The sequence below is a fragment of the Psittacula echo genome, assembly GCF_963264785.1.
Source record: "Psittacula echo genome assembly, chromosome: 13".
Classification (NCBI taxonomy): Eukaryota; Metazoa; Chordata; class Aves; order Psittaciformes; family Psittacidae; genus Psittacula; species Psittacula echo.
The window spans coordinates 2,945,590-2,970,526 of NC_137749.1; the positions used below are offsets into that span (position 1 = coordinate 2,945,590).

Genomic DNA, 24,937 nt, shown 5'->3' on the forward strand with positions numbered 1-24,937 from the left:
CAATAGTTCTAGTTCAGTGCTGCCATAAACTCCCCAGATGAAGGCAGCACAAACCAGTACAGCTGAGTCAATGAGGGGCAAGAACAATGCTGGCTGGATTCTTTCAGTGACTGCTGCAAAACTTCTGGCTGCCACACCTAAATTATTCCTGAAGTACCTGGTGCTCCTCCTCTACCACCTGCAGGGGTGTTCGAAGCTACAACCTGGCCCTAATTTTGCAGGTAGTCTCAACAAGTCCAGTAAACAGTCCAAAGCATTCCTGGCACAGTGAAGCAGACATGAGCAAGAACTGGCCTTTAACAATTGCTATCCGAAAGAGACAGAATATGTTTTCCAGTTAAGAATTCTGGATTAAAAGTTACGAACTCCAGGTAGAGTTTATACTGTACCTTCCATTTCAGCTACAGATGTGAAACAGATTCCTGAATCTGCAGTGAGAACAATGTAGGACAATGTCTGCTAATGCTTTTGCTTTCTGTTTGCAGACATTGGAAAAGAAAATCTGCTTGCTCCACAATGGAGCAAGTTTTAACCTAAGCTTCACTTCGCTACTCTACTGAAGGCAGCATTACACAAATGTGTTCAAAAAAGCACAATTTGGGACAGTATGTTTTTCACATTTTCTGTGCTGTAAACAAGAAAATGAGATTATTTAATTTTCCGTTCTACTTAATCATCCTCTCAGGCCTCACACTTCTCTTGACTGCATATCACTATATTGTCTTTGAATGTTGTTGCTAAATGCCATTATTTTTATTGTATATATAGGGCAAAGAGAGACAAAATGCTTATCCACTGTCACACAGGCCAGGGACAGAGTTAGAACTGTGGGGTTTTTTAATTCTAATCCACTGTTCAATAACAGAAAATTCAGAATCTTCATCTACTATGCACTTGGATTTCACACATTATTTTGCCCAGTTCAATGTATTATGTCTCCAGATGGCTTTTTCTTAGAGCTGTACAGCTGGAGTACAAAAGTGTTCTGAAAAGTCCCAACTGAATTTCAAATGAATATCAGAAATAGACAGGGATATACATGATACATGCAGAATGTGTATCTAGGGAAATCACAGAAGATCTAGTTTTCACTAGCTGGTTATACATAAATTATTTAGGCAATCTTAGTAAGCCTGTTGATTAGCTGGAGGCAAAGGTATCTATTTTAGGTGTGCTTAGGGTCAGGATTAACTCATGAAACTTGGCTGGCATTGCCCATGAAACAGCTAGAATCATTTCAGCAACCTCATTCAAAAATTAGGTACTCTCCTTTTTTATCACTTGTAATTCTTTTTAACAAAGAGGACAAGATTTTAGAAAACCATGTGATAAATGTCTTACAAAACTACACTAGAAACTATTTAGGGTGACTGGAGAAGAAACAGGACTGGGAGCCAGGAGACTATTTCTATTTCTAGTTCTATCATAGACTGTGTGACTATGACTTTGAACTATGACAGCTCCCGTTTTTGTGAAGGGGGATGATCATTCTTACTGTTCTATCAGGGATTTGTATCATAGAATTTTCATTAAGGGTTATGAAATACTTGAGATCCTTGATTGGAAGAAGTTGCAAATGCAAATTAATAATCAAGTAACAGTAATCACGGCATCAGCATTATTACTACTATTATTATTGTTGTTATTGCTATTATTGATGTTTGTTAATGCTCTTAATATCATATTAGAAGTTCAATAGCATTGTTATAAAAAGCCCAACCTGCACATAGCAGGAAGATCACTGTAGCTCACTTCTAGGAACAAGAATGCTGCCAGCATCGTTTCAACATGGGAGTGGAAAAGACTTCTTTAAGTTCTCCATCTGAGCAATTGTAGGTGGTAAAAATTAATATCTTTTCAATAATGCTTTGTGCCATAGGAGCAGAAGCAGCTTTCAGAGCTTAACAGTATTTTTAAGATAAGACTCAGGAGAGGTTTTCTTTTCCTAACAGGACTGGGGGGAAGGAATAATAAAACCAAACCACCCAGGATTTCATCTTTTAGAAAGCCAGAGCCTTGAAATAGAACAAGTATTGTAGGTCAGGATAATTTAAGTTCATGTGCAACACCACTGACATATAAGAAATATATGCACAAACAGAGAAAACCAGATCTCTTCTACTGGAAGCCTTGAGCTCTGATAGATTAATTGTAAGAATTCTGTTCTATGAGTGACCCAACACTACCCTGAGTAATTTGGGAGGTTAAAAACCCATCAAAAAGCTGTAATTTGTGTGAAATACCTGCATAGATTGTATCGAATTGTAGAAATGTGGTGAGGAAGCAGGAATGTGGAAGATGAATATAACATTTATTCCAGTAAAGAAAATGTGTTCAGATTTGCTACAAGTCACATTAATTAGGAATGGAGGCAGTCCAGCAGTTTCTCTTTTCCTCCTGAAGAGCCCATATTAGAAAGCAGGTGTAAAGACCTTAAGAAAGGTAAAGGAAGGTGACAAACACAGTGTAATCGTACCCATTAATCTTACTGCAGAGATATTGCCCTTTAAAGAACAAAACCCATGGGGATTGTGGGTGTAAACCAAACAGAGCTTTGGTTTCAATCCCTCATTTTGTCTTATTGCATGAGAGAGGAAATAAAATCAACATAAAAGGACCACATAACCAATAGAAGAGCTTTTTTGATGGTATACAGTAATTTTATGAATACCTGAAAACTGAAGTGTGTTACTTCACTGTTACTGGTATCTGTCTATGAGTTTGGAGGAAATCCTCCACAAAAAGCACCAAAAGTAACTTCAGCTGATATCATATCACAGAATGTCACAAGGCTTATAAAAGTGGTAGTCATGTGCCATTAGTCCCAAACAATGGCAGAAAATGAAGTAATCTCTATGACTAAGAAAAGCTTTTCAATCTTACATTATTGCTACTCTCCTACATGGAGTGCATCTGGATGTCTTCCTTTCAATCTTCAGAAATCAGAGTGTGACTTCCCAGTGTGATTCAGTAAATATATGGAATTCCAGACACCCACTGCATGGTGGAACTGATTACGGCACATATCTATTGTTTATACCATCTTGATTGCAGCCTCTGATAGAGTCAAGAGATGAAAAAAAGGAAACAAAAGTGTTTAAAACAAGTAATTCAGATGGTTCACTTTAACCAGAGTCTTACTATAAAGCCTGAGTAAATAGGTGAAAAGATAAGAAACTGATATTACTGAGCTACCTTCTGGTTGTCATTGCTGCTCTCAGACAAATACAAATATCAATACCTACAGACTAATGCAAACATCTGGCAAGTGTAGCTGTGTGCTTTTCTTGGACATCTTTTCCTTCATCCATCCTATCACAGCCAGGATCATGTAAAGCACTGTGGATAAGTACAATCCACTGTTTCACTTTCAGTGTACAAGACTTTGATTCCATCCCCATAAATACCTATGAAGCAGGAAAGGAATTTGAATTTATAGTGCCCCTAGAGAGGGATACAATGGTACTATTAATCTACAATAATTATTGCCCTGCCTTGTACCTGTTAGTTTCTGGGACTTGTCTTTAGCCTGCTAAGTACCAGGCTAGCTCACCTCGACCTGACTAATACACAATATGTTGAAGAGAGTAAGTCAAGGTAAACTCTAAATGCCATGTTTGCATTTCTGTTTCTAACATACTCAAGAATCATAGAAAGAAACTGTCAACTCAAGTTTTAACACTGTAAGAAATGAGGCTGTGTTGTGTGTTTATGTGCCCAAATTGGTACTGTTCTCCTGACTGATAGCTTCAAAACTGAAACAACTTCTTTGCTCAGGAAGTGGTGGCCCATGTCCTAGGGCAAAGTAACTCAACTTTCACTGCACTATTAAGCTCTACTGCTAAGTACTATACAGTATGATCACAGCTATAACATCCCAATTAGCCGTCAACTTGTTACAGATATAAAATGTAGGGCAATTTTATAACACCTTACAAAGCACAAATTGCCATTTCATAAATACTGTGTTTGATCACACAGCCCCTGCAAACTTGGTAGCATCCCCAGCCCATTCCACAGAGAGCAAAATTGAGAACCAGAAGCACACAAGGGATATTTACACAGGAAAAATGGCAGCTAGCTGCCAAATTAATCAGAATTAGACCTTAATTAGATGGAAAATTCAGGTCAGGATGAGATAAGAATTCAAATCTCATGGGCACCGACCAGTGTTTTATTTCTAAAGTTGTTGTACATTTTTAAGATAGCAGTCAAGCTGATTTCCCTTTAAGAGAAATGACTGGGCCATCAAATAAAGATAAATTGTTTTTCAGATATGCATGATGGATCTTGGTTCTGATAGAATGTTGCTCTATCCCATACTTCTAGATTGTCTATTGAAGTCAGCATGAGATACACAGAAAGATTTTTCCAAACAGGGAAATGTAGATTATTGTGGCAAATACTCTACTGGAGTCCTTGGTAACAAGCCAATTGACTATCAATAGGATGGAGAAACAAAGGAAGAAATCTACCAATTCAAACTGTAATCTCTTATAGTCACTGTCACAGAGATGAGAATCTGTCTCACTGTCTCTTTTACACTCCCAAGGCAGCAAGCAGCTGCTGTGTGCAGGAACAGTGATCCAATTCTAGAAATCTCCCAGCAACAACACTTACCCTTTGTATTCACAGTCTCCTGGTTTCAATCGAAGTCAAATTCTACCTGCTGCTGATATGGGAACACGCACTGCCTTGGAATAAAAATTATTCAGAATAAGCTCAGATTATCTTAATTATCAAAATTCAAACTAACATTTTATCACTGATTTTTCTACAGGCTTTGTGTAACTTTTTTAATTCAGTATTTTTTGCATTTTGCTGTTTAAGCTATAAGCGTCTCACAGGGATAGAGGGGGGAAAAAGCCCTCTTGACATAATACCATGAAATCAAAGAGCAAGCTGACTGGAAAAAACAGTTACTATATTTAAACTGCATTATCCTATGACGGAATTGCAGTTTTAAAACCTTTCCACTTTGATACAGCACATTTGCAGTATTTTAATACATCTTAGTAGATTTCAAGTGGCTGAAACATTTTAATAACCGTAATTTAAGAGGAATAAAATAGTACTGTAGGAGGAAGAAACAATTCCCCTATTTGTCACTCACAAAAACTTGGATTTGAAAGGAGCTGGGGTAGTAAGAGCAGTGAATTTGGTGGGCTTAACCTAAGCCCCATTAGGCTATTAGCCAGTCTGTAAAAATCATGACATAATTTGGCACAATGAAGCCGAATAGTATAACTTTGTCCGTGTGCACTGAAAGAGATGCAGGCCTGAAACAGGAAGGTTCAGGTGTATTGGCTCCACAAACTGGCATTTTGTGTACTGCCCTTCGGTGCTACATTTAGCTCCAGTAAAAACTATTACTCTTATCTGCAAATTAAGCTACAAAAAGTATGTTTTTGTGTACAGCAAGAGACAATTTGTACAACCAGTAACTCTACTCTGAATCTGCTTTGCAGCAACAGGGATGACTTAATGTTATTGCAATTTGAAGGAAAGCATCCTGCAGTTCCCTCTCAGGCCAAATTCCCATTTACTTCAATTAGTAAGCATTACAGGAACTGTTTTAATGCTGCTGCCTGATGTGTTGGCTGCTTCTTCTAATATATTACAGTGAAAAAAAGATAATAGGCCAAATGTATGAATGGTGTACTTCCATTATGTGAATGGAATTTTATCAAGGCCAAAGCTGACCCATTGTGTCATGTTTCTTTCCAAGGTGCCACTCTAAGGGATTCCACTCTGAAAACAAACTGCAACTTCACAGCAAAATAAATTGGTTTCCTTCTTCCTTAAAGATGGAGAATGTAAAACTACCTGCACCTGCTGAAGGTATTAGTCCCCTGGAAGCTTTCATGGTCTTGCGTTGCCTAAGGCAGAGCTGAGGTGCCATCATTTTGATTTGGGACTACTTTACCACCTTCTTTAAGAGATGAGACAATCCTAATTCTGTGTGATACCAAGTGATGCCAAAATTAGCAGGTACTGCTTCTGCTGCCGTATGTACATGGCTGTTTATTCATTCTGCACTACACTGTCCAGTCCAAGCATCATATCTGCAAATGTCATTCAAACGTGCATCTGTCAGATCTTTAACCATTTGGAGGATATCACCTGCGAAGAAATCCTCACACTGGTCAGCTACCTGTAGTCTTGCACATATGTGGAAAGACAGGCAAGCTATTGTGAAGGAAATACAGAGTTCATTCTGCTCTCGAAAGACCTGTAGAATAGTCCTTAACTCAGTCATTCTTCTCTCAGAATTCACTGAGCCATAACAGAAAACAGGACAGAAATAAACACAGGCAGAGGACTATGTTCAAAAGATGGAAAAAAAGGGGAAAACCCAAGTCCTCTATTCTTAATGCACGACAGAGCAAACAGTGGAAGTGAAGCAGTCAAGCTGTAGGTGAACTAGTGAATCCCAGAGAATGCCAACAGTTCCCCAGGATTCGCTAGAATGCAAACTCTATTCACTTTCCCAGCAGCATTTCCACCTGTTAACAAGTTAGACTGAAAGGACACCATATCTCCTTTATTACACACTCTGCCAAGCTCTAATTGCACATGCCATGGTTCTGGTATGCTTAAAATAATTTTCCATAAGCCTTTTTGGAAACAGGCACAATAAGGAAACCAAGAATGACATATAAAAAATATCAGAGGGAAAAAGAATATGAAATGTAACCCAGGTTTCTTTCTAATATGAGTTTGTTTTGAAAATTGCTACTGATGCTTAATTGTACTGCTCTTTTACAACAATTAAAAGTAATACTTTAAAATAGAAAGAAAATGAAAGGCAGGACTTTCAAGTCCTTTACAGGTGCTCTTGTATATGAAGGCTACTAAAATACGTTTCTGTGTAAAAACATTGCTGTGGTAAATGTATTTTGACAAAAAAAGCTTACATATATTGCAGGCTCTGTTAATGTGGTGGAGGAGAAGGAACTACTCATACAGACATAGTGTGCTGTCAGTGAAATATGTTAATTCAACTAGCTGGCATTATTCTGTATATAATGACTGTGGAAATGATGTATTTTTTAAATGTTGCATATACACATAATATGGCGACTGGCACTGAGTCTATCACGCAGAGGTGTCTGAAGACAGAGGTGTACATGTACATATTTGTGTCTCAGAGGACACTGAAGGTAGGTGTGGGTTATGTGGGCCCACATAGCAACAGGCATCGATCAGCAGTTTTCTTGGCATCAAGTGCATGTTTTCAAAGACATATTGTTTTGTGAGAGTATTAATTTCAGATGCCTGTGCACCTTGTGACTTCAGTTCTGTTTTGGGGATGATAGGATGATGTGTTCACAGAGTATCAAGAAAAGTGTAAAAACTGGTTAAGAAACATACAGTAAACTATATGCAACTGTCATGTTGATCTCTGTAACAGTTAGGGTATGTCTATTTATGTGCAGCGTGAGGTAGTGGTAGAAGCAACATAACTGCATTCAGGCCACACGAGGCCACACTAATTAATCCTGCTGATATGCAAGAGAAAATTAATATGGGAAATGCATGGAATAAGTAACTCCCATTCCTGTACTAGGATCATCAGACCTAATACATGGATTTTCATTCAGAACTGCCCTGTGAAGTGTAGGCATGCTGTGAAGTTATCCTTATCTGAACAATGGCTAGTTACAGAGAAGTCTCTTTCAGGGCACTTGTACTTTTAATAGAAAGTATAGAGGTGCCACACATACCTTAGAAAATTGTGATTTTATATTGCCTGTCCCTTCTCCTTACTCCTTTTGCTAATACAGAGGTAAGACTAAGATATTTTTCTTCCAGATCAGACATTTGGTTTCTTATAGCATGGTACTGTGGGTGGTTCGTAACAGTGATGGATATGCAGATTGTATGTAGGATCTGCATTTATGTAAGCCAGCACGCATGTAGAGATCAGCTTTTATATTTGCACACGCATATACATCACTTGGCACCGAGAGTTCTTAAGGGAAGGTGTTTACACTGCGTACTGAATAGCTTGCTACGTGTTGTGCACCTATTGCAGGTGTCGTTACTGTCCGTTGGTGCTGACCTCCCTCAGTTTGTATTGTGTTCATTGAAGTTCCTGTGAATTATGTGGTGGGGTGGCTAAATCAAGTCAGTTTTCTGTGTTCTATATTGGTTTGTGGGTCTGTGTCAACTATTGAGATACTGTGCTGAGGAAAGCTGGTATCTCACACCACACACGCTGCTGAAATCACACCGTGCAGTTTATACCTCCTTCTGTTATCGCTGTGCAAGCCCGGGCTGAGTGTGCGTGTCACTGTTATGCTGGCGGGGCAGCGTGTGACGGGAACTGGGGAAGTTGTGCAAAGGGCATTGCTCAGCATCAGCACAGGCCTCATCAGAGCAGGGGCAGGACCTCTGGGGAACGAACCCCTCGGTGCTAGCGTGAAGGCACGAAGCCCTCACTTCCCTCCTTCACCTCTGGGACACTCATGGCTAGATGAGGTTCCTGTCACGACAGGGGCGGGGGCAGCCCCACACTCACCCTTTGGCTGGATGAGGCTCCTGTCACGACAGAAATGAGGGCAGTCCCCACAGTAAGGCTGAAGCTCCTGTCACGACACGCGCCGGGGCAGCTTCGTGCCAAATCCCTGCGCCGATTCGCCTATCGCGACAGCGCGCATCGCGGGCGGCGGAGGGCGGGCAGCTCCCCTCAGCAGGCGCGCGCCCCCTCAGCTCCCCCGGCGCGGGTTGAGGCCGGGACAGAGGGCGGCCACGACGGTTCACGCCGGGGCAGAGGGGCGGGATAGCGGCCACCCCACCTGTGGGCCTCTCCCACTGCGGAGCGAAAGCGCTTCCGCTGCCGCCGCATGAAGTCTGCATCACCCGCCTCCGCCTCCTCCGAACCGAGGGCGGGCGGGCGTCCGCCCTGCGCAGGGCCGCAGCAGGCGTCGCTGCCACCGCCTCAGCGCCGCGGGGCGGAGCCGCGCCTTCGCCCCGCCCCGCGCCGCAAGCCCCGCCAATGAGCGGCGTCCACATGCCGCGGCGGCGAGAGGGGCCCGGGCGGCCCAGCTCCCCTGAGTTACATTAGAGCGGCCGCCGCCGGTGCGCGACTGGAGCGAGCGGGAGCCAGCGGCGAGGCCGGAGGAGGGGGGGCGAGCATAGCCCGAGCCGTGACGGCGATCAGCGGCCTAGGGCTGGCTGAGGGGGAGGATCGGGCTGCTTGAGGGGAGGGGGCGATTCCGACTCTTCCCGGTGGAGGCGAGAGGCGGGCAGAGGGGCACCTACGCCTTTTTCTTCCCACCCCGCCTCCGGAGCCGAGCGAGGTGAGGCGTGCCGTTCCGTTATCGTCCTCCGTGGGGGCGGCTCGGAGCCCGGGGAGGAGAACGGAGAGGCCGCTCGGTCACCTGGACGCGGCTCATCCCCGCGCAGGCACCCGCCGCACGCCCGCGCCCCTGAGGCGACAGCGGCTCCAGGGGCCCGCGCTCTCCTCAGCTGCCCGCCCGGAGCTGGGGGGTGCCTGAAGCCCCGCTCATCCCCACTGGAGAGGCCGCTCGGCTCCCTCGGAGGGTGTGTGGGGTGGGAGGGGGGCGAGGGCTTCTTTTTTTTTCCGGCTCCTTTCCCCCCTTTTTTTTTTTATTTTTTCCTTTTTCTCCTTTTTTTAATCTTTTAAGTATATTTTTCTCCCCGTCTCGGCCTCCCTCAGGAAGCGCTGAGGTGGGCTCAGGTGCTCCTCTCAGTCGCGGGAGGGGGTCTATGGTGATAGCACGGGGGTGGTGGGGCAGAGAGCGAGGGGCTGAGGAGGGGGCTCGCCGCCGCGCCCGCTGAGGAGGAAGAGGCGAGGCACCATTTGCTGCTCCCTGCCCCAGCCATGGAGAACGCGCACACAAAGACTGTGGAGGAAGTTTTGGCTTATTTCGGCGTCAACGAAAGCACTGGGCTCAGCCTGGAGCAAGTCAAGAAGCTGAAGGAGAAATGGGGCTCCAATGGTAGGTGAACCGGCCCGCGCCGCCGCCTCCCCCCGCCGCGGGGATGCTGTCGCTGGCACTCGTCGTCTTTCCCCTCTCCTCTCTTCCATCCCTTTCCTCTTTTAAGCTCATCCTTCCCGGGGCCTTCTTTCGAGGCCTAAACGTGTGTGTATTTGCGAAGCCGGCATGTCTTACAGGACCCGGAATAGGAGCGAGGGAGAGAAGATGGCTGACTTGAACTCCACCTCGTGGGTTTCTTTCATACCCCGAGCTCACAGGGCTGCTTTGGAAAGGAGGATGTCACCTCCGTTTCCTTTCACCTTAACGCTGGGAAATCTTCCAGTCTGAAATGAAGCCCTGTGGGTTGTTTATTTATGATTTTAATGTGGGTTTCGTCCGTCTTGACCTTCATTTTCCTCTGCTTTTCAGTGCTTTTCCGTCCCTTATTTTACATTCTTCTCTCGAGTCGGGTCACAGAATTCGGCCGATGTTTCGTTTTTTCCTTTAATCCATACTGTTGGCCTTCCCAGTCCCTTTTGAACTCCAGTGCCGCTGTACTAAACTGAAAAGCTATGAGAAAATTACACGGTGGGGTTTTTTTTAGCTTTAACACTGCTTTTTTGCCTCTTGGAATTACTAAATCTAGTTGTAAGGAAATGGAAGGGAGAGCAGAAATAAGAAAATGCCCTTAAAATGGAGGAAAGAATCTGAAATATCTTTAGCCAAGTTTGTTGTTTGTTTTTTGGGTTTTTTTTAAGTGAATGTGGAGGAAAACCTTTGTCAGAAAGCGTTTGAAAAGCGTTTTGAGCCTTTGACCCTTTGTGTGCAGCAACAGCACAAGTCCCACAGCTGGCTGGAGTGATGACTTGGCTGAATTGTAACCCTTGGCACATTCCGGCTAACCTCTAAGTGCGTTAAAATGCAAACCCATCAGGCCTATTCAGATGCTTTAATGAAACGAGGCACCTTAATGAGGCTTTCAGTATGTCTGTCAAATCCAACCCAGTTGAGTGTGCAAACCAGGAACGATACCTAGTGGATGCCTTGCAATGCTCTCTAATGTGTTTCTCCGATGATCTTTTTTTCTTTGACATGCTTCCTGGAAAAATCTTCCACTGACAGAGTTACCAGCAGAGGAAGGTAAGTGTGTTCATGAAATCTGCTAATTCTTGTTGATAATTCATCCTTTTTTAAAGGTACATAACTAAATGGCTTTGCTACGTATTGCAGGAAAAACCTTACTCGAGCTTGTGATTGAACAGTTTGAAGACTTACTAGTTAGAATTCTGTTGCTGGCAGCTTGCATATCTTTTGTAAGTATGACTTTTTTTCGTTTCGTAGGCTTCTGTATTGCAGAATGACAATGTATAGGAGCTGTATGTACTGAAGTTACTCTTTCTCAAAAGTTAGAAGTATAAGGTACAAAGTAAATTTGCAATCTCTTAAATCACTTGCCTTGTGCAGAGGTTTCCATATGCTAGAAACCAAAATTTCAGGGAATCTTTCACTGCATGAGTCATAAGTACGTAACCACACTTGACAGGTATTTTAAAAAGTGCTTCTCATTCAGCCTGGTTTGCTTATTTGAGGTGGGATTTCCCAATGCTTTTGTTGGCTTTGAAAACTAACCTTGAGTAAGTGTTTAACTGGACATTCTTCTTGCCTTTGAGTTAATTGTTATCAAGCTCAATGTATAATCATTGGAAGACAGTTTTGGATGCAGTGCAGACTGTAAATAGAATTTACATGGCGAATATTCCAGTTGCCTTCCCTTCCTGATAATAGCAAGGTGACAGTTGTTGCTTTTGACAGTGACAAGAATGATGACGGCTGTGATGGCACCATTGTTGACCAAATTTGGTAACTGACCTTTGAAGAGTCTAGTCATTTAAATGGACATCTTGCTTTACATACAGGATTAAAAGAATAAGAACAATTTTAACTTTTTTAATTTTAAAAGCATTTTTATGCAATCTTTTTACCTAATGGGTAAAGGGTATGTGTTTGCTGAAAAACTGAAAAGGAAGATAAAGGCTAAGTACAAAAGGAAAATGAAGGTTGTATGTCCTGGGGAGCTGGACAACAGAAATAGAAGCATGCAGAGCATTAAATTGGTTAGGTAGGAGTAAAAGTTATAGTAGACTTTGCCCTGGAGTTGTAATTAACTGCTTAAGAAAAAATAAATGCTGCAGCTCTTGGGGGGAGTGGAAATTGTGGTGACCCTTTAGCTAAGGGCAAACTAATTAGGATGGTCGGAGGAGAATGTGCTGTGGAGCTGTTCTGTTTGATGGGGGAGGGCTGCTCTGTTGTGGCTGTTGCAGCACATGCTGTATTGCTCTTCTTCCACCGAGAGAGGCTTCAGCTATCCCCACGCTGACACTTCTCAAAGCGCTTTGGGTTTTGGTATGCATGTACCATCACCAGTTGAGCCTTGGTCTTGACCATGGAGACAGATGTGCTTTACTGACTCTTCTGTTTCATGGGGAGTAAATCAGGCTGGCTGTAGAAAAACGAATGAACAGGTCATTCAAAAGCTTTTTTCCCTCGTCTTTCCCGTTTTCCCCTCTCAGAGGGTAAGAAGGGGATGTATTTCTGTGCCTGAAGAGGCGTGACTTTCATCTCATGAGATAAATGACAGTGCAGAAGTTTGTTAGCCTTTCATGCCAGAGTACTTTATGTGGTTTTGTTACAGCCAAGTAAGTGGAAAATCAAATTCACCATATTTGAAGCTTTTATTGTTGAATCGGAGTAAGTACAATACCAGACTGACAGAGGTCATAGAACGTACACTGCCAAGCCCTCTTTGAAAACTTGATTAGTATCTGGATTCAGTTTCTTTTTTCAGTATGCTTAATTTTACTATCTAATTAAGAGGAGGCTGTATTTTAATGGAGTGTGGGATAGATTTGGGTTCTGTGCAACTGACATGCTATATGACCTTGGGCTACTGCTCTGCCTTTTTTGTCTCCTATTTGAGAGCTACAGATACTCACTATGAATTGATGTTAGTAGCAAAGATTTTCTTCTGATGAAATGTTAATAAAAAAGATACAATTTTAGTACGTTAAAAAACTTTGTGTATTTCCGGCTTTTTTCTGGCTCAGAAGGTGATCATGTATTGTCTGTATGAGAAAGAGCATCTTGAGGTGTGTAGATCACCGTTGTTTTGCACTGTGGAAGCTTTTCTGGTGACTGTGTTGTGATCATAAATACTAGATTTTTTCTATTGTGAGTAACTGCACAGAAAAAGCCATTTTTAACAGCGATCTGCTTTAGATTTTTGTGCAGAAACATCACCTCTTACATACAACATAAACTTCTTTGTTTGAAGTGCCTTTTGTGTCCTCTACTCCCACACCCCCTGTCAGGTATGTGTCAGTAAAATAAATCAGACTAACAGCTGAATCTGTGTCACCCTGGCTGATTGGAGGGATCATATGCTGCGTGTTTGTTGGCTGTAGATACTATGTCCTGTGTTTCAAGTCAGAACTGCTGTTACAGATGTGTCCAGTTAGTAAAAGCCTTAAGTATGGCTTTCGAAGAGAAACAATATAAATAATTTCTTATGATGAGTAAATAGATCTATGTATAGGCTTGGACTTTGTCTCAGTGTTCTATGAAGCCTGCATGGAAGTAAACCTGTAGAGTGTATCTCAGCGGTTCAAGGGCCTTCACAGCCTGACTCTGCGTGCAAGTAAAAGGATGTTTAATTTTCCATGAACTATGGCTTTTAATTCTTGCTGCTTGTGTAGCATGTACTTAGTTCTACACTATTTACATAAAAGAACAGCTTGCTTTGCTGTGTAAATGACAAGTTGCAAGATGTTGATGATGCATCTGATGTAAAGTTTTTCTTTGGTGAAGTATATATGCTTTAAAGAGTGATTGTATGCTTAACTGTGCAATCTTATGTTTGGACTTCACATAGAGTGAGTTTTCTTCTACAAGATGCAGCATAGACTACAAGCTTTACCCAAACCTGAAGTATTAATACAGCATCCTAAGAGCATTGTGATTGTTCTGGGAATGTTTCCTAGTAGTTTAGATTAAAACAATATATTGTGATTTAGTCCAGAGATGATTATAGCCTGTAAATTAGTAGGAGGATAACCTAATCTGTGTTAAAAGGTGAGCAAAGATACTCTTAGAGGAAGTAAGGTGTGCCGCAGAAACGTGCAGGCTTTGCCCTGAAATCACCCCAAAACCTACCTGTTAAGGTCAGCAGCAATGAGTATGTGGCGCAAGATAAAGATTGCTGTGGAACATCACACTGACATGCTTTCAGCTAAACTCGGATTACTTAATAGCAGCTGAGATACCAGCTCATGGGGAGAGGTGATTAAAGCTGTGAGAAGAGATTGTGATTCCATTTTACATAGCACCCACAGTCTGATTTTTACAAAGTATCTTTTTAATTTCCTTATTGTTACACTAAAAGTGTTTATTTACAGAAATCCAGAGTAGCATATATCTGATGGGTGCTATTAATTTGCTAACCTGGTAAAATTCTTGTACTTGCATGTGTGGTCAAACTCTCTTGGCTTGGTTTTTTTTGGTTGTTTCCTTTTATTAACTCCTCTCCTTGAGTGGCAAATAAAAATCTCTACTGAAAATTGACCTAAAACAGGGAGTTTTTCCTGCAGTAGTTCCTGGTGTTCAGTGTAACTGTCATGGAACAAGTATCAGAACTACTGAAATAGTTTGCAACTGCTTAATTTTAAGCTAACATGTATTGAAAAGAGAAAACACTGAAAGAGAGGTTTCTGAGTAGTAGTTTTTACTCTGTCCAAAATGTACTAAATCTCAATTCACAGTATCCTGTGAGAAGAAGGCTCTTAGAAGCAGTCCATAGTTTTACATGACCTGCTTTAATTAGTCCAGGGCTCCTTTCTGTTAGGATGAGGTCTTGCTCGCTCAGCCTGCTTCTAAGTTTCCATTGTCAAAAGGAAAACCAAACAAATGCCCTTGTTAAGTTGCTGACAACAAACTGTTTGCTTTTCCTCTGTTAGTGGTAAGCGGGTACAGCCTGCTGGGCAACCCAGCTCTGTCTTGAAACTTCCATTCTTTAATTCTGTGTGTTACTTAATGATAAGTAGTCACCTGAGGCAACTTGCCTCCATAGCTTACCTAACAATACAGAGATAGTTACCTTGTAGAAATGCAGAAAGCTGCAAGGACACTGCTGTTCTAGCTGTTCGCATCAGTAGCCATCTCATTGCCGGCTGCCTTCTGCATTGTACCTCTGCCCCCTTTTTACCAATAACCATGAAGACTTAAGTGCCATTTGCCTGTCACTGTGCATAGTATCTTGCAGGTTAACCCCATTAGGCTTTGATTAAAATAGACTTCTGCAAGGCATAGCTGTAGCAACCCTAAAGCAAATACGCTGAATGAAAGCTGCTGCTGAGATTGGCTGTTGGTATGGGACTTTTATGTCTTGCTATTAATTTCTCCTTATGTTTTCAGACTTGCATTTCTCTTGAGCAATTATCTTATTCTTTCCCCACCAGCCACTCTTTTAAGCTTCTTAGATGCATGCTAACTTTACTTACTGACCATACTGTCTGAGCAGTACATCGGAGATCAATGACCTGGAAATGAAGCTGTTCTGCATGTGAGTCTTAAAGTGATAAGGGCAGAAATATGATGGGGCCCTTCTGAGTAGTAGTCAAATAAAAGATCTCTCGCTGTAAACCTCTCCAGGGTCTTAAAAGTATACTGGTGGAAACTTTGACAAGGACTCAGTGCCTTTGACAAGAGTTGCCTGGTCTCTACCAGGCTTCAGCATATGATCTGTTGTTACTAAAAACGCCTAGTTAAATACTTGTATTCCTTGTTATGCTTTTTCTTTGGGTTTTACTGTGGTTTTGTTTTTACTTCAGGCTACTATAAAATAATAAACCTCATCTGTTACAGTAGTATATGTTATATGTCACTAGTATCCTAAATGTAGTGTTAATATAGCTGTAATCTGCTGTGACAAACCCAGGAACTCGCAATGTTTTCTGTTATTTCTATGACTATATTTACTAAAACATTCTAGAACTAGAGCTTAGGTCATTCCACTGCTAGTAATGGTGTGGAAACCTTTTAGGGGAGAAATGTGTTGCTGTCTTCCAGCATTAATTAGGTACTTCATTTTAATCTGGTCACAGATTGATTATTTTGCCAAAAAAAAACCCCAAAGATCTAAACAGTCAGATCTGTACTATCAGGATCTCTAAGCTGAGTTCATGTGCTCTTTTTGAAATAATGGCTTATTGAAAGAAAAGATCCTGTAAAAACTTAATTTGGTTCTCCTTGACATACTTGGATCTTGCTGTCCTTGTACCTACTTTCCTTACCTCTTAAAGTTGCAGGTTTTCTCAATGTTATTTTAGAAGACACATGGTCTTCAGTCTGAAAGAATTATGTTTTAGCATTGTGTAAAGCAGATGTTTTATTGCAGGTGCCTTGTAGGTGCCTGCTCTGTTACAAACATCACAATGATCAGATTTACTTGCTTTGTTGGAAGCAAAATAGGCTCTGCAGAGTTCCAATAAAGAAAGGGAGGGGAGAAACAGATACGAAGCAGCTTTTCTGATGGCAGTGTGTGACCTTATTATATGCTAAGGAAACTGGAAATGTACCATTAGCCTTTTGTGTAGCTAAATGCGAGGCAGCAGTGCTGGTGCGGAGTAAAAGCTGTCCATGAAATAAAGGGTAATGCATGGAGTGAAGACTACAGTGTAGACTGTATGACTGCTCTAGCAGGTCAAATGGCTAAAGTTGTTACTGGGGATTGGAGATAAGTGATGTGGGAGGAGGGGAGATATACTGAGATGTAGAGAGTATAAGAGATCCTAACTAAATCCCTTCTCCAGAGGGATTACACAGACCCTTAACATGTTGTGTTGCCAGTTGGAAACTTTCAATCTTACTAATCATAACCTGGATCTTATAAGTTTATCCTTTTTGTAATAAAAATCTGTAGTTGCATTGCATTTGCTTGACAGTCTGTTTTCTGCTTGAGGCTTTCATGCTGCTGCCTCCTTCCTTTTAACATCCTGGAGTGTTTCACAATTGAGCAATAGCTCTGAGCAGCATGTTGGTGGAATTATGGCGCTCGCTTTAGTAACGGTTTGCTCGCTGCAGTCTTCTAGTGATTCAGAGTGCTGTTGCCTGACTACCAGCCCTAATTATCTCAACACGTTGTTCCTATTTACTGTCACTTTCCAGGCTTCCTGTTGCTCAACATGTTGACGAAAAAACTCTTCCTCTCTGGTCATATAAGTTTGACTTTCAGTAGTGACAGAACACTGCAGAAGCCCTGACACATCCCCATTCAAGTCAGGTGAATGGCAGGAGGATAAAACTATAGTGTCATTCTAAAGCAAAAGAACTGAAATAAAACATGTGGAGCCTTTCAAGCAAGTCTTCAAGTTGATTTACTTTTTTAAATCTTTAAAATCCAGTTTTGGGTTTTACAAGCTACTCAGCTCAGAATTCAACTTCAGATGTAACTATACAATTCACTTAGATGCTTATGTTTAAATAAGTAGATGCTTATTTTTCATATCTCCTCCACTTAAAGCTGTTTCCATTTGTGTATCTGAGTTACTGGTAAAGACCTTGGTTAAAACTCAAATTCTGCAAAATTTTAGTGTTCTGAGTAATTCTGAATTCATCTGTATTGTGTAGCTGTTGTCACAACTTCTGCTTTCATTTGTGAAGCAAAAGTAGTAATACATTACCCAGATAAATAGCTTGCTCCTTTAAAAGAAGAGCAGCCTTGGAAATAAACTCTGTACTACTTCAGTAAAGATTCGTTCTCCTTTTCCCCTGCATATTGCCAGCTCCTTCATGAACTACAGAACTACAACTTGGAAGATTGAGGGGTTTCCAGAATTACTCAACTGAAACTTACGGGGTTTCAAGTTTGCAAGATGTCTGTGTAAATCATTTAGTAATTTAAATCATTGTGTTTCTCTTCCAGGTCCTGGCCTGGTTTGAAGAAGGTGAAGAAACAATCACAGCATTTGTAGAGCCTTTTGTAATCTTACTCATCTTAGTAGCTAATGCAATTGTGGGAGTGTGGCAGGTATGCAGCTATTTTTACAATATCAAATCTCAAGTGTTTGGGGTTTTCTTGGTTTAAGAGGAGAGACTATACAGTGTAGTGTCAGGTGCCTCATATAATGCAAGTAATCTGTGTTACTAACTTTAGATTCCCAGGAGTCAACATGCCATAAAACTTGTGCACAGAAAGTGTTGACTTAAAGGTAAAATGAAAGCTTCAGAAGTATTGCCGAAAAGCCAAAGTGCCCATCGGTGTGTTTGGCCCCACACTGGTGAACACATGGGCGGGGTAGTCCAGAATGAAGGAAATGAGTTAAATCTTGCAAAGCCAAGAAACAATGAATTCGATCAGCTTGCAACAAAGGGAATTTGTCCCAGCTAAGGAGCAAAGGATGGAACACTTGTAATCTAGTTTCTTCTCTTTCCTCTTGAGATAAGTGCTATGTTTTAGTACATTTATTAATACATTAATATAGTGTTAATTCTTCCTATTCAATTACTATTGTACCTGCTAAATGTACATCAAAAGGCTGCATGTCTGTCAAAAGGCAGAAGCTTCCTCTACATGCTATGAAATTTCTCCTTCATTATCAGCTGTGATATCAATCAGATGGCTTTTTATAAATCATACAGGCAGTAATACCAGTAACACATTCTAACACTTCTTGAGATGCCAGAACAAAATTGTTCATAGAACTTCAGGTTACTATTTTGGTTGCTCCAAGCAGGGTGTGTTTTTATTAAGATTGTTTTTCTACAGATAAAAGGTTTTCTAGGACTTTTAGGGTAATTTAAGTTCTTTGTAAGGTTGGTTTTGGTGGTTGGTTGGCTGGTGTTAATGTGATAGTTACTTGCTATCTTAGCACGTTAGGTTTCATACTTAAAATGTGAACCTGTCAAAAAACCCCAACAAATTAAGAGGTGGAGCCCTGTTGACAGGTTAAAACATGTTAGAGAGGAACCTACACACTGCAAGCCACCAGAAAGGGCAGTGAGTGGCATTACTGCACATTATTGTGCTCTGCTCCATGTTAGCCCAAGTAAGCTGCCTAACTTGTGCACAAGAGACTAACCCTGGAAAAACTCCATTATTAGCAGCTTGCTGTGCAGCTGTTAGAGCTGGTATGGCGGGAAAAGGTGAAGTCTATCAGGAGATGACAGCATTGCCCCTGAAGTGTCATTTTCTATTCAAATCTTTATAAAATAATTGTGCAAGAATTTATCTTTAACTTGAAACTTTGAGTTACAATTCTGCATGTAGTAACTTTAAATATGAAATGTAAGGTAAAGCTATCTATATAGTTTGAGAATTTTCATTTGTAGTTGTATACCTTGTTGCAGGAAATAACCAGTCTTTCTTTTCAGACATGATAGTGTACAAAGAATACATACATATATATATATGCACACACACACACACATGCAGTGAACGGAATTGTGAAACAATTGCTGTAGAGCTTAAATGACTCATTCCCTTGTCTTAATGGGTATGGAAAATAAGTCTCAGTACATAGTCTCCACCCATAAATGTATCTGTTCATACAGGTACTGGATGTGAGCAACTGAGTCATTGCCTTAGATCTGCCCTCCTCAACCTTTCCTCTCACATGCACTTTTCCCAAAGTGCCATCTGTTAGTACCTCAGTGATCAGCAAGATAGTCTTAACTACCATAACATCAAGCAACAAACTGAACAAGGGGAGATAGTCTAACACACTGAGCTGGCTGTCCCAGCTGAATCATTGTTCAGCTGAAGCATTGTTCAAGCTGAAGCATTGTTCAGCTTGGGAAAGACCTTTAAGGTCATTGAGTCCAACCGCTGGCCCAGCACTGGCAGGCCCACCACTGAACCGTGTCCCTAAGTGCCACATCTACATGTCTTTTCAACATCTCTAGGGATGTGGTGACTCAACCACTTCCCTGGGCAGCCTGTGCCAGTGCTTGACAGTCCTTTTGGTGAAGATATTTTTCCTAATGTCCAATCTAAACTTGCCCTGGTGCAACTTTAAGGCTGTTGCCTCTTGTGCTATCGCTTGTTACCTGGGATAAGAGACCAACACCCACCTCGCTGCAACCTCATTGCAAGTGCAACCCTTTATTTCTATAAGTAAGTAAAATTCAGGAGTGTTAGTCCACTCCAGTCTGAGTCTAAACTGCTTCAGCTGGTAAGATGCACCTAAGACAAGACTATACCCATAAGCCTTATTTCTGCTTAGTAGGTTTTTTTTTCCAGTCAAAAAGCATCCGTATGTTACATAGAACTCTTTGTGTGGCCTCCCAGTAACAAGACACAGCAGATATTATTGATGGGAAATGCTGCAGGGTTTGAATAAACAACTTCTAGATTGTAAATGCCCTCTAATATCTGAATTATGTTGTAATTATTTCCATTCAGCAACCTCACAAGGAGAGAGGTCACATAATTTTCTGTATTAATAAATGTAACTGAGCTGAGTCACCAGGATTCATATAATAATGCATTTGAAAAAACAGATCTGACACATGTATTTTCCCTTGAGGGCTTTTAAAATTACACATTTTTTGTTGTCTTTTAGGAAAGAAATGCTGAAAATGCTATTGAAGCCCTTAAAGAATACGAGCCAGAAATGGGCAAAGTGTATCGACAAGACCGAAAAAGTGTACAGAGGATTAAAGCAAGAGACATTGTCCCAGGTGATATTGTAGAAGTGGCAGGTAAGACTCATTTCTGTATTGCGTACATGTATCAGCATAGTAGTGTAAAACTGTTGTGGGGGCCTTATCTTAATGATTTGAGGCCCTGGGGGGAGTTTTCAAAGACACCTAAGTATGTGCTTTCACTTAAGAACAGTCTTGCCTCTCTTCATCTGTAATTACCTTAAATGTGCATTTGCACTGAGGGAATTGTTTTTCAAATTGCCACTTAGTTTAATTGGTAGGTCTAATAGCAAAGTATCTTAATTGGAGCACAGGTTTAACACTTGTCAGGGCTATTTTCTAAAGTCTGGTTTCAGAGTGTCTTAATTTGTCTGTTTTCTATCACAAAATACTCTTTTTCCTTGCTTTTAAATACGTTCAGTTTCCTTAGGATCTGGAATGTAAAAATACTTTGTTTTTAGTCACGCTCTGCTCTTTATCTAAGGAAAGATAAGGTTTATTCCAACTCTGACACTTGTAGTAGCAGTGCCTTTCAAATTCTCTTACAGATGTCTTCCTCAGTCCTCTCAGCTGGTATGACTAGCATGTGGCATCATTGTTTCCTCATCTTTCATAATTTATTGCTTCTTTTGCCTATTGCTGTGTAGGAGACCCCAAATAGAGAACTATACAAAATAGAGCTTCCTGTTTCTCCAGTGCAAGCATTTGAAGTACCATTCTTAGAAGACTGGACTATTGCATCCAGCTTTCTAATAACTTAGATTTGCCCTAAGAGGTATATCTTTATTTGGAAGAAGTGCAAAAATAGAAGTATTGTATACTGACAGCTAAACCCCCTTCATTTTGGTGATAATGCCGTACCAGTAACAACTTCTCTTAAACTGGACCTCTCAGTGACTTTAACGTTTCCTATGCCTTCCCAGATAAAACTAGGTGATCCTTGTAGAGTGTCAGAACTGATTGCATACTCATATTTTGTAGGTCATTATCAACTGTTGAGTGATTGTTCCTTTGGGAACAATCTAGGGTGTACATCAAACTTTCTTTGCGCTAGTGTCACTTTGCTTTTAGAGGTGGTAGCTGTCTCAAGAGGAGATAAATATATACCCTTAAACTTGACTATCCTCCTATTTTAATTAGCAAGCAGAGAGAGTATGCACTCAAAATGAAGCTGGTGTTGGCTCTCTGCCTAGCTTTCATTTCTTGAGAAACTTTAACATTCACTGAGCCCTGTCTGGAGGCTCAGTTTTGTGCATAGGATGATTTCAGCCACAGCAGCCCTGGCTGTGATAGTTCAAAGTGTGAATCTCATGAAGGCTGAAGCTAGTTTCCTCTTAGCATCTGTTGGTGAGGAACAAGTACAAATACAAAGTGCTGATAGCTGAAGTAAAGGGTGAATTGTGGTACCTTGTCACTTACTCAGCTGTTTTGACTCACTGTTGCTGCACTGTGCAATCCAATCTGTGAGTTCTGCAATGTGATTTGGTTTCGGCAGCTGATGTTTTTTGTGTCCTTTTGGAGGCAAACAGAACTGTATAAATTACAGATTCTGCAGTAAATGTCTAGTCCAAGTCTTCATCCTGTTTCTAAATGTCAGCAATAGAATGGTAGTTTTGGAAGCAGTTTATATCCTGGGAATACACTGGGGTTGTGTTTTTTGGTACTTTAAAGCAGTATTGGTAAATTGCAAAGTGATGACTATGTATTTTGGGCTGGTTTGAGGTATCTCATTGAGGAAGAATGCTGGATTTTGCTGCTCTGCCAGGTGTCTAGAGCACAGAAAGTTTTCTGCTTGATTTCTTGCTGTTTTGGAAGAGGTGGAGGACAAACTTAAAAACTACTATGCTCATGTAGGGAAACAAATTACACAGCTTCTATGACTGTCCCTTATGGTAGGTGGTCTAGCTTGTGAATTGGCTATAAAAGCTCATGCTGGTTAAAATATTCTGCCTTGGGGCTGATGACACAACAGTTTGTCTTAAGCTCTCAGCATATTTTTCTTACATTGACAAATATGATCAACTGCAGCTTTTTAAGTGAAGGTACCTTAAGTGTAAGTCACATAGATGTTTGATACAGAAGTGCTTCTATATAATATGAACTCTGATACTGAAACAATAAATTCTAGCCTGTAGCTAGACAATGATGATATTTTAATTGTAATCAAGCTCAGAAAAGCTACCAAGCAAGTAGAGAAGAGCAAGACACTATGTACCAGCGTTAGTGTCAAGACCTGGAGGTGAGAGAGACTGTGTGCATGTCCCTGCCTCAAGTGCAAGAGTACTGCGATGGCCTTTGACATGGTGTTTGCAAAAAGATGACCATGTAGGGAAGTGACAGAGCACTTCATACTGGGATACATATCTGGGTATGGAATTCTGGGCAAAGTGCCAATGACATTTGTGTGTCCAGGCAAATATCTTTCAACCGAGTGGCATAAATAACCAGGTGATAGGTTTCTCCCCTATGCTGATACCTAATTTTGAACAGCTTTGTACAGATCTTCCATTACAACAATTGTATTTAACATTATAACAGCTTTGTTAATTTGAATTAGCTATATGTGCGCTTGACACAGAAATATGTCTTCGTTGCAGGAACTGGTAGATTGAAAATGAGGGAATGTGTTTGTCTCTTTATATTGCAAGAATTTCCTGAGAATAAGTAGCATTGAACCATTTCCAAAATCATTTGGTATTTTCAGTAGTTTTGAACCCATTAAAGATAATCTGGCTGGCTTAACATAAGCCAAAGACAGTGCAATAATGGTTTATGCTATTACTTTTTCTTCCGGCTCCTTATGCTGTTTATGGAGTTTGACAGTATTCATTATATAGACTACAGTCTGCCTCATGGCCTTCTAAAATAAAGCTCCTGGAAGATGTTTTCTTTAAGTGATCAGTTCGCAGAGGAAATGGATGCTGGTTTATTTGACTAGAAGTAATAAGAAGAAACTGCAGGACTGCATTGTCACCCCATAGTAAATATAGAATAACCTGAATTAGATGATCCCTCAAGTGGTAGATAACCTAATGTCTTGCGTGTCTCTTGGGGATCAGTGTGCATACAGATACTGCAGAACACTCTATGAGCAATTACTGATCCTTATGCCCAGTAGTTAACAAATTCAACAGTAATCCTACACTAAAATGCAGGTATATGAGCTGACACTGTAGTCCATGTTTGCCCAGAGAACGTGCAGGCATGCACTTCTTAACTGTATATGTTTGGAAGAATTTCTTCCATGTCCACTTAAGCAGAGATGCTGGAAAAGATACTGTTCTATCAAGGGGAACTCTCCAGGATGAAACTGGGATTACAGATTTGGGCTGTATGCCTGAAATTTGCTTGTGGACCTTTGGTGGGCATAGTTCAGAACTGTAGTGTGTGAGGGTTACTAAGCTACACTGTTTGTTTCTTAGAATTGATGAACTGAAAAAAAGGCCAGATGCTGTCCTCAAATGGCTTTTCAGTTTGCCTGTCTTAAATGGATTATCTTGCTGCTAATAAAAGCTTAAGTTTATGGGGGGGTGCACTTTAAATTTGTAACTAGTGCCTATCTTAATAAAGACGTCCTTTGTTTTAATTGAGGTTTTGTTTGCCTTGGTTGAAGTAACATTTTAAACAGAAACTTAAAGCAGCATGGCTTTAGTTCGTAGAAGTTGTGTATGAAGTCCAGTATACAAATTAGGATAAAGTGGTTGCAAATACTTTTGTTTTAAAGAAGCACATTTGGGAACAGAAGTTCTTGACACTTCGATTGTATTTTCTGGTCTAAAATGTTTTATTTTAGGTACAGTATATCTGACTTTCTGTAATTTAATAAATGAATGTATATTAGTTGCAATCAATAAGTGACCAAACTGGAGCCGTGGTAGTTCCTCTTTTCTCTGAAGTGTTGAATGATGGTTCTTGTCATCCACTCTTACATCTGTAATTACTCAATGGCTTAAAAATGCACATGGAGTTCCCAGAAGCTGTTGCTTATTAAATTAGTGTGTATTCCAGAAGACTTCAAGATTATACCTGGCATAAAGCACGCAAGAACTGCTTTCTGAGGCTTTTAATTCTAACTGCAGAGTACCTTAAGACTTTTCCTAAAGCGCAGATGCCTTATAATTAAGGAAAGATAAATTTCTGGGTGAAGAAGCTTGGGAAGACAGATCCTTAAACTGAACTCCTTCAAATTCCAGTGTGGTTATGAAGAGCTCCAGGTTCTCCCTGATAGTATAAACAATGAACACTGATATTGAGGATCTTACTCTAAACCATCTGGGTCCTTCCGCCTGTGTTAC

At 40.9% G+C, this 24,937-nt stretch overlaps 1 protein-coding gene across 1 annotated transcript in view; it reads left to right on the plus strand.

Annotated features, from left to right (window-relative positions):
* Positions 1–9,814: 9,814 nt before the first annotated feature.
* Positions 9,815–24,937, plus strand: part of ATP2A2 (ATPase sarcoplasmic/endoplasmic reticulum Ca2+ transporting 2) — a 40,005-nt gene continuing 24,882 nt past the window's right edge. Inside the window, exons 1-5 of the mRNA XM_080628943.1 lie at positions 9,815–9,968; positions 11,070–11,087; positions 11,178–11,260; positions 17,923–18,027; positions 20,561–20,699. Of these exons, the coding sequence (XP_080485069.1) occupies positions 9,851–9,968; positions 11,070–11,087; positions 11,178–11,260; positions 17,923–18,027; positions 20,561–20,699 (463 nt within the window). The 5' untranslated portion in view covers positions 9,815–9,850. The remainder of the gene's footprint in view (positions 9,969–11,069; positions 11,088–11,177; positions 11,261–17,922; positions 18,028–20,560; positions 20,700–24,937) is intronic.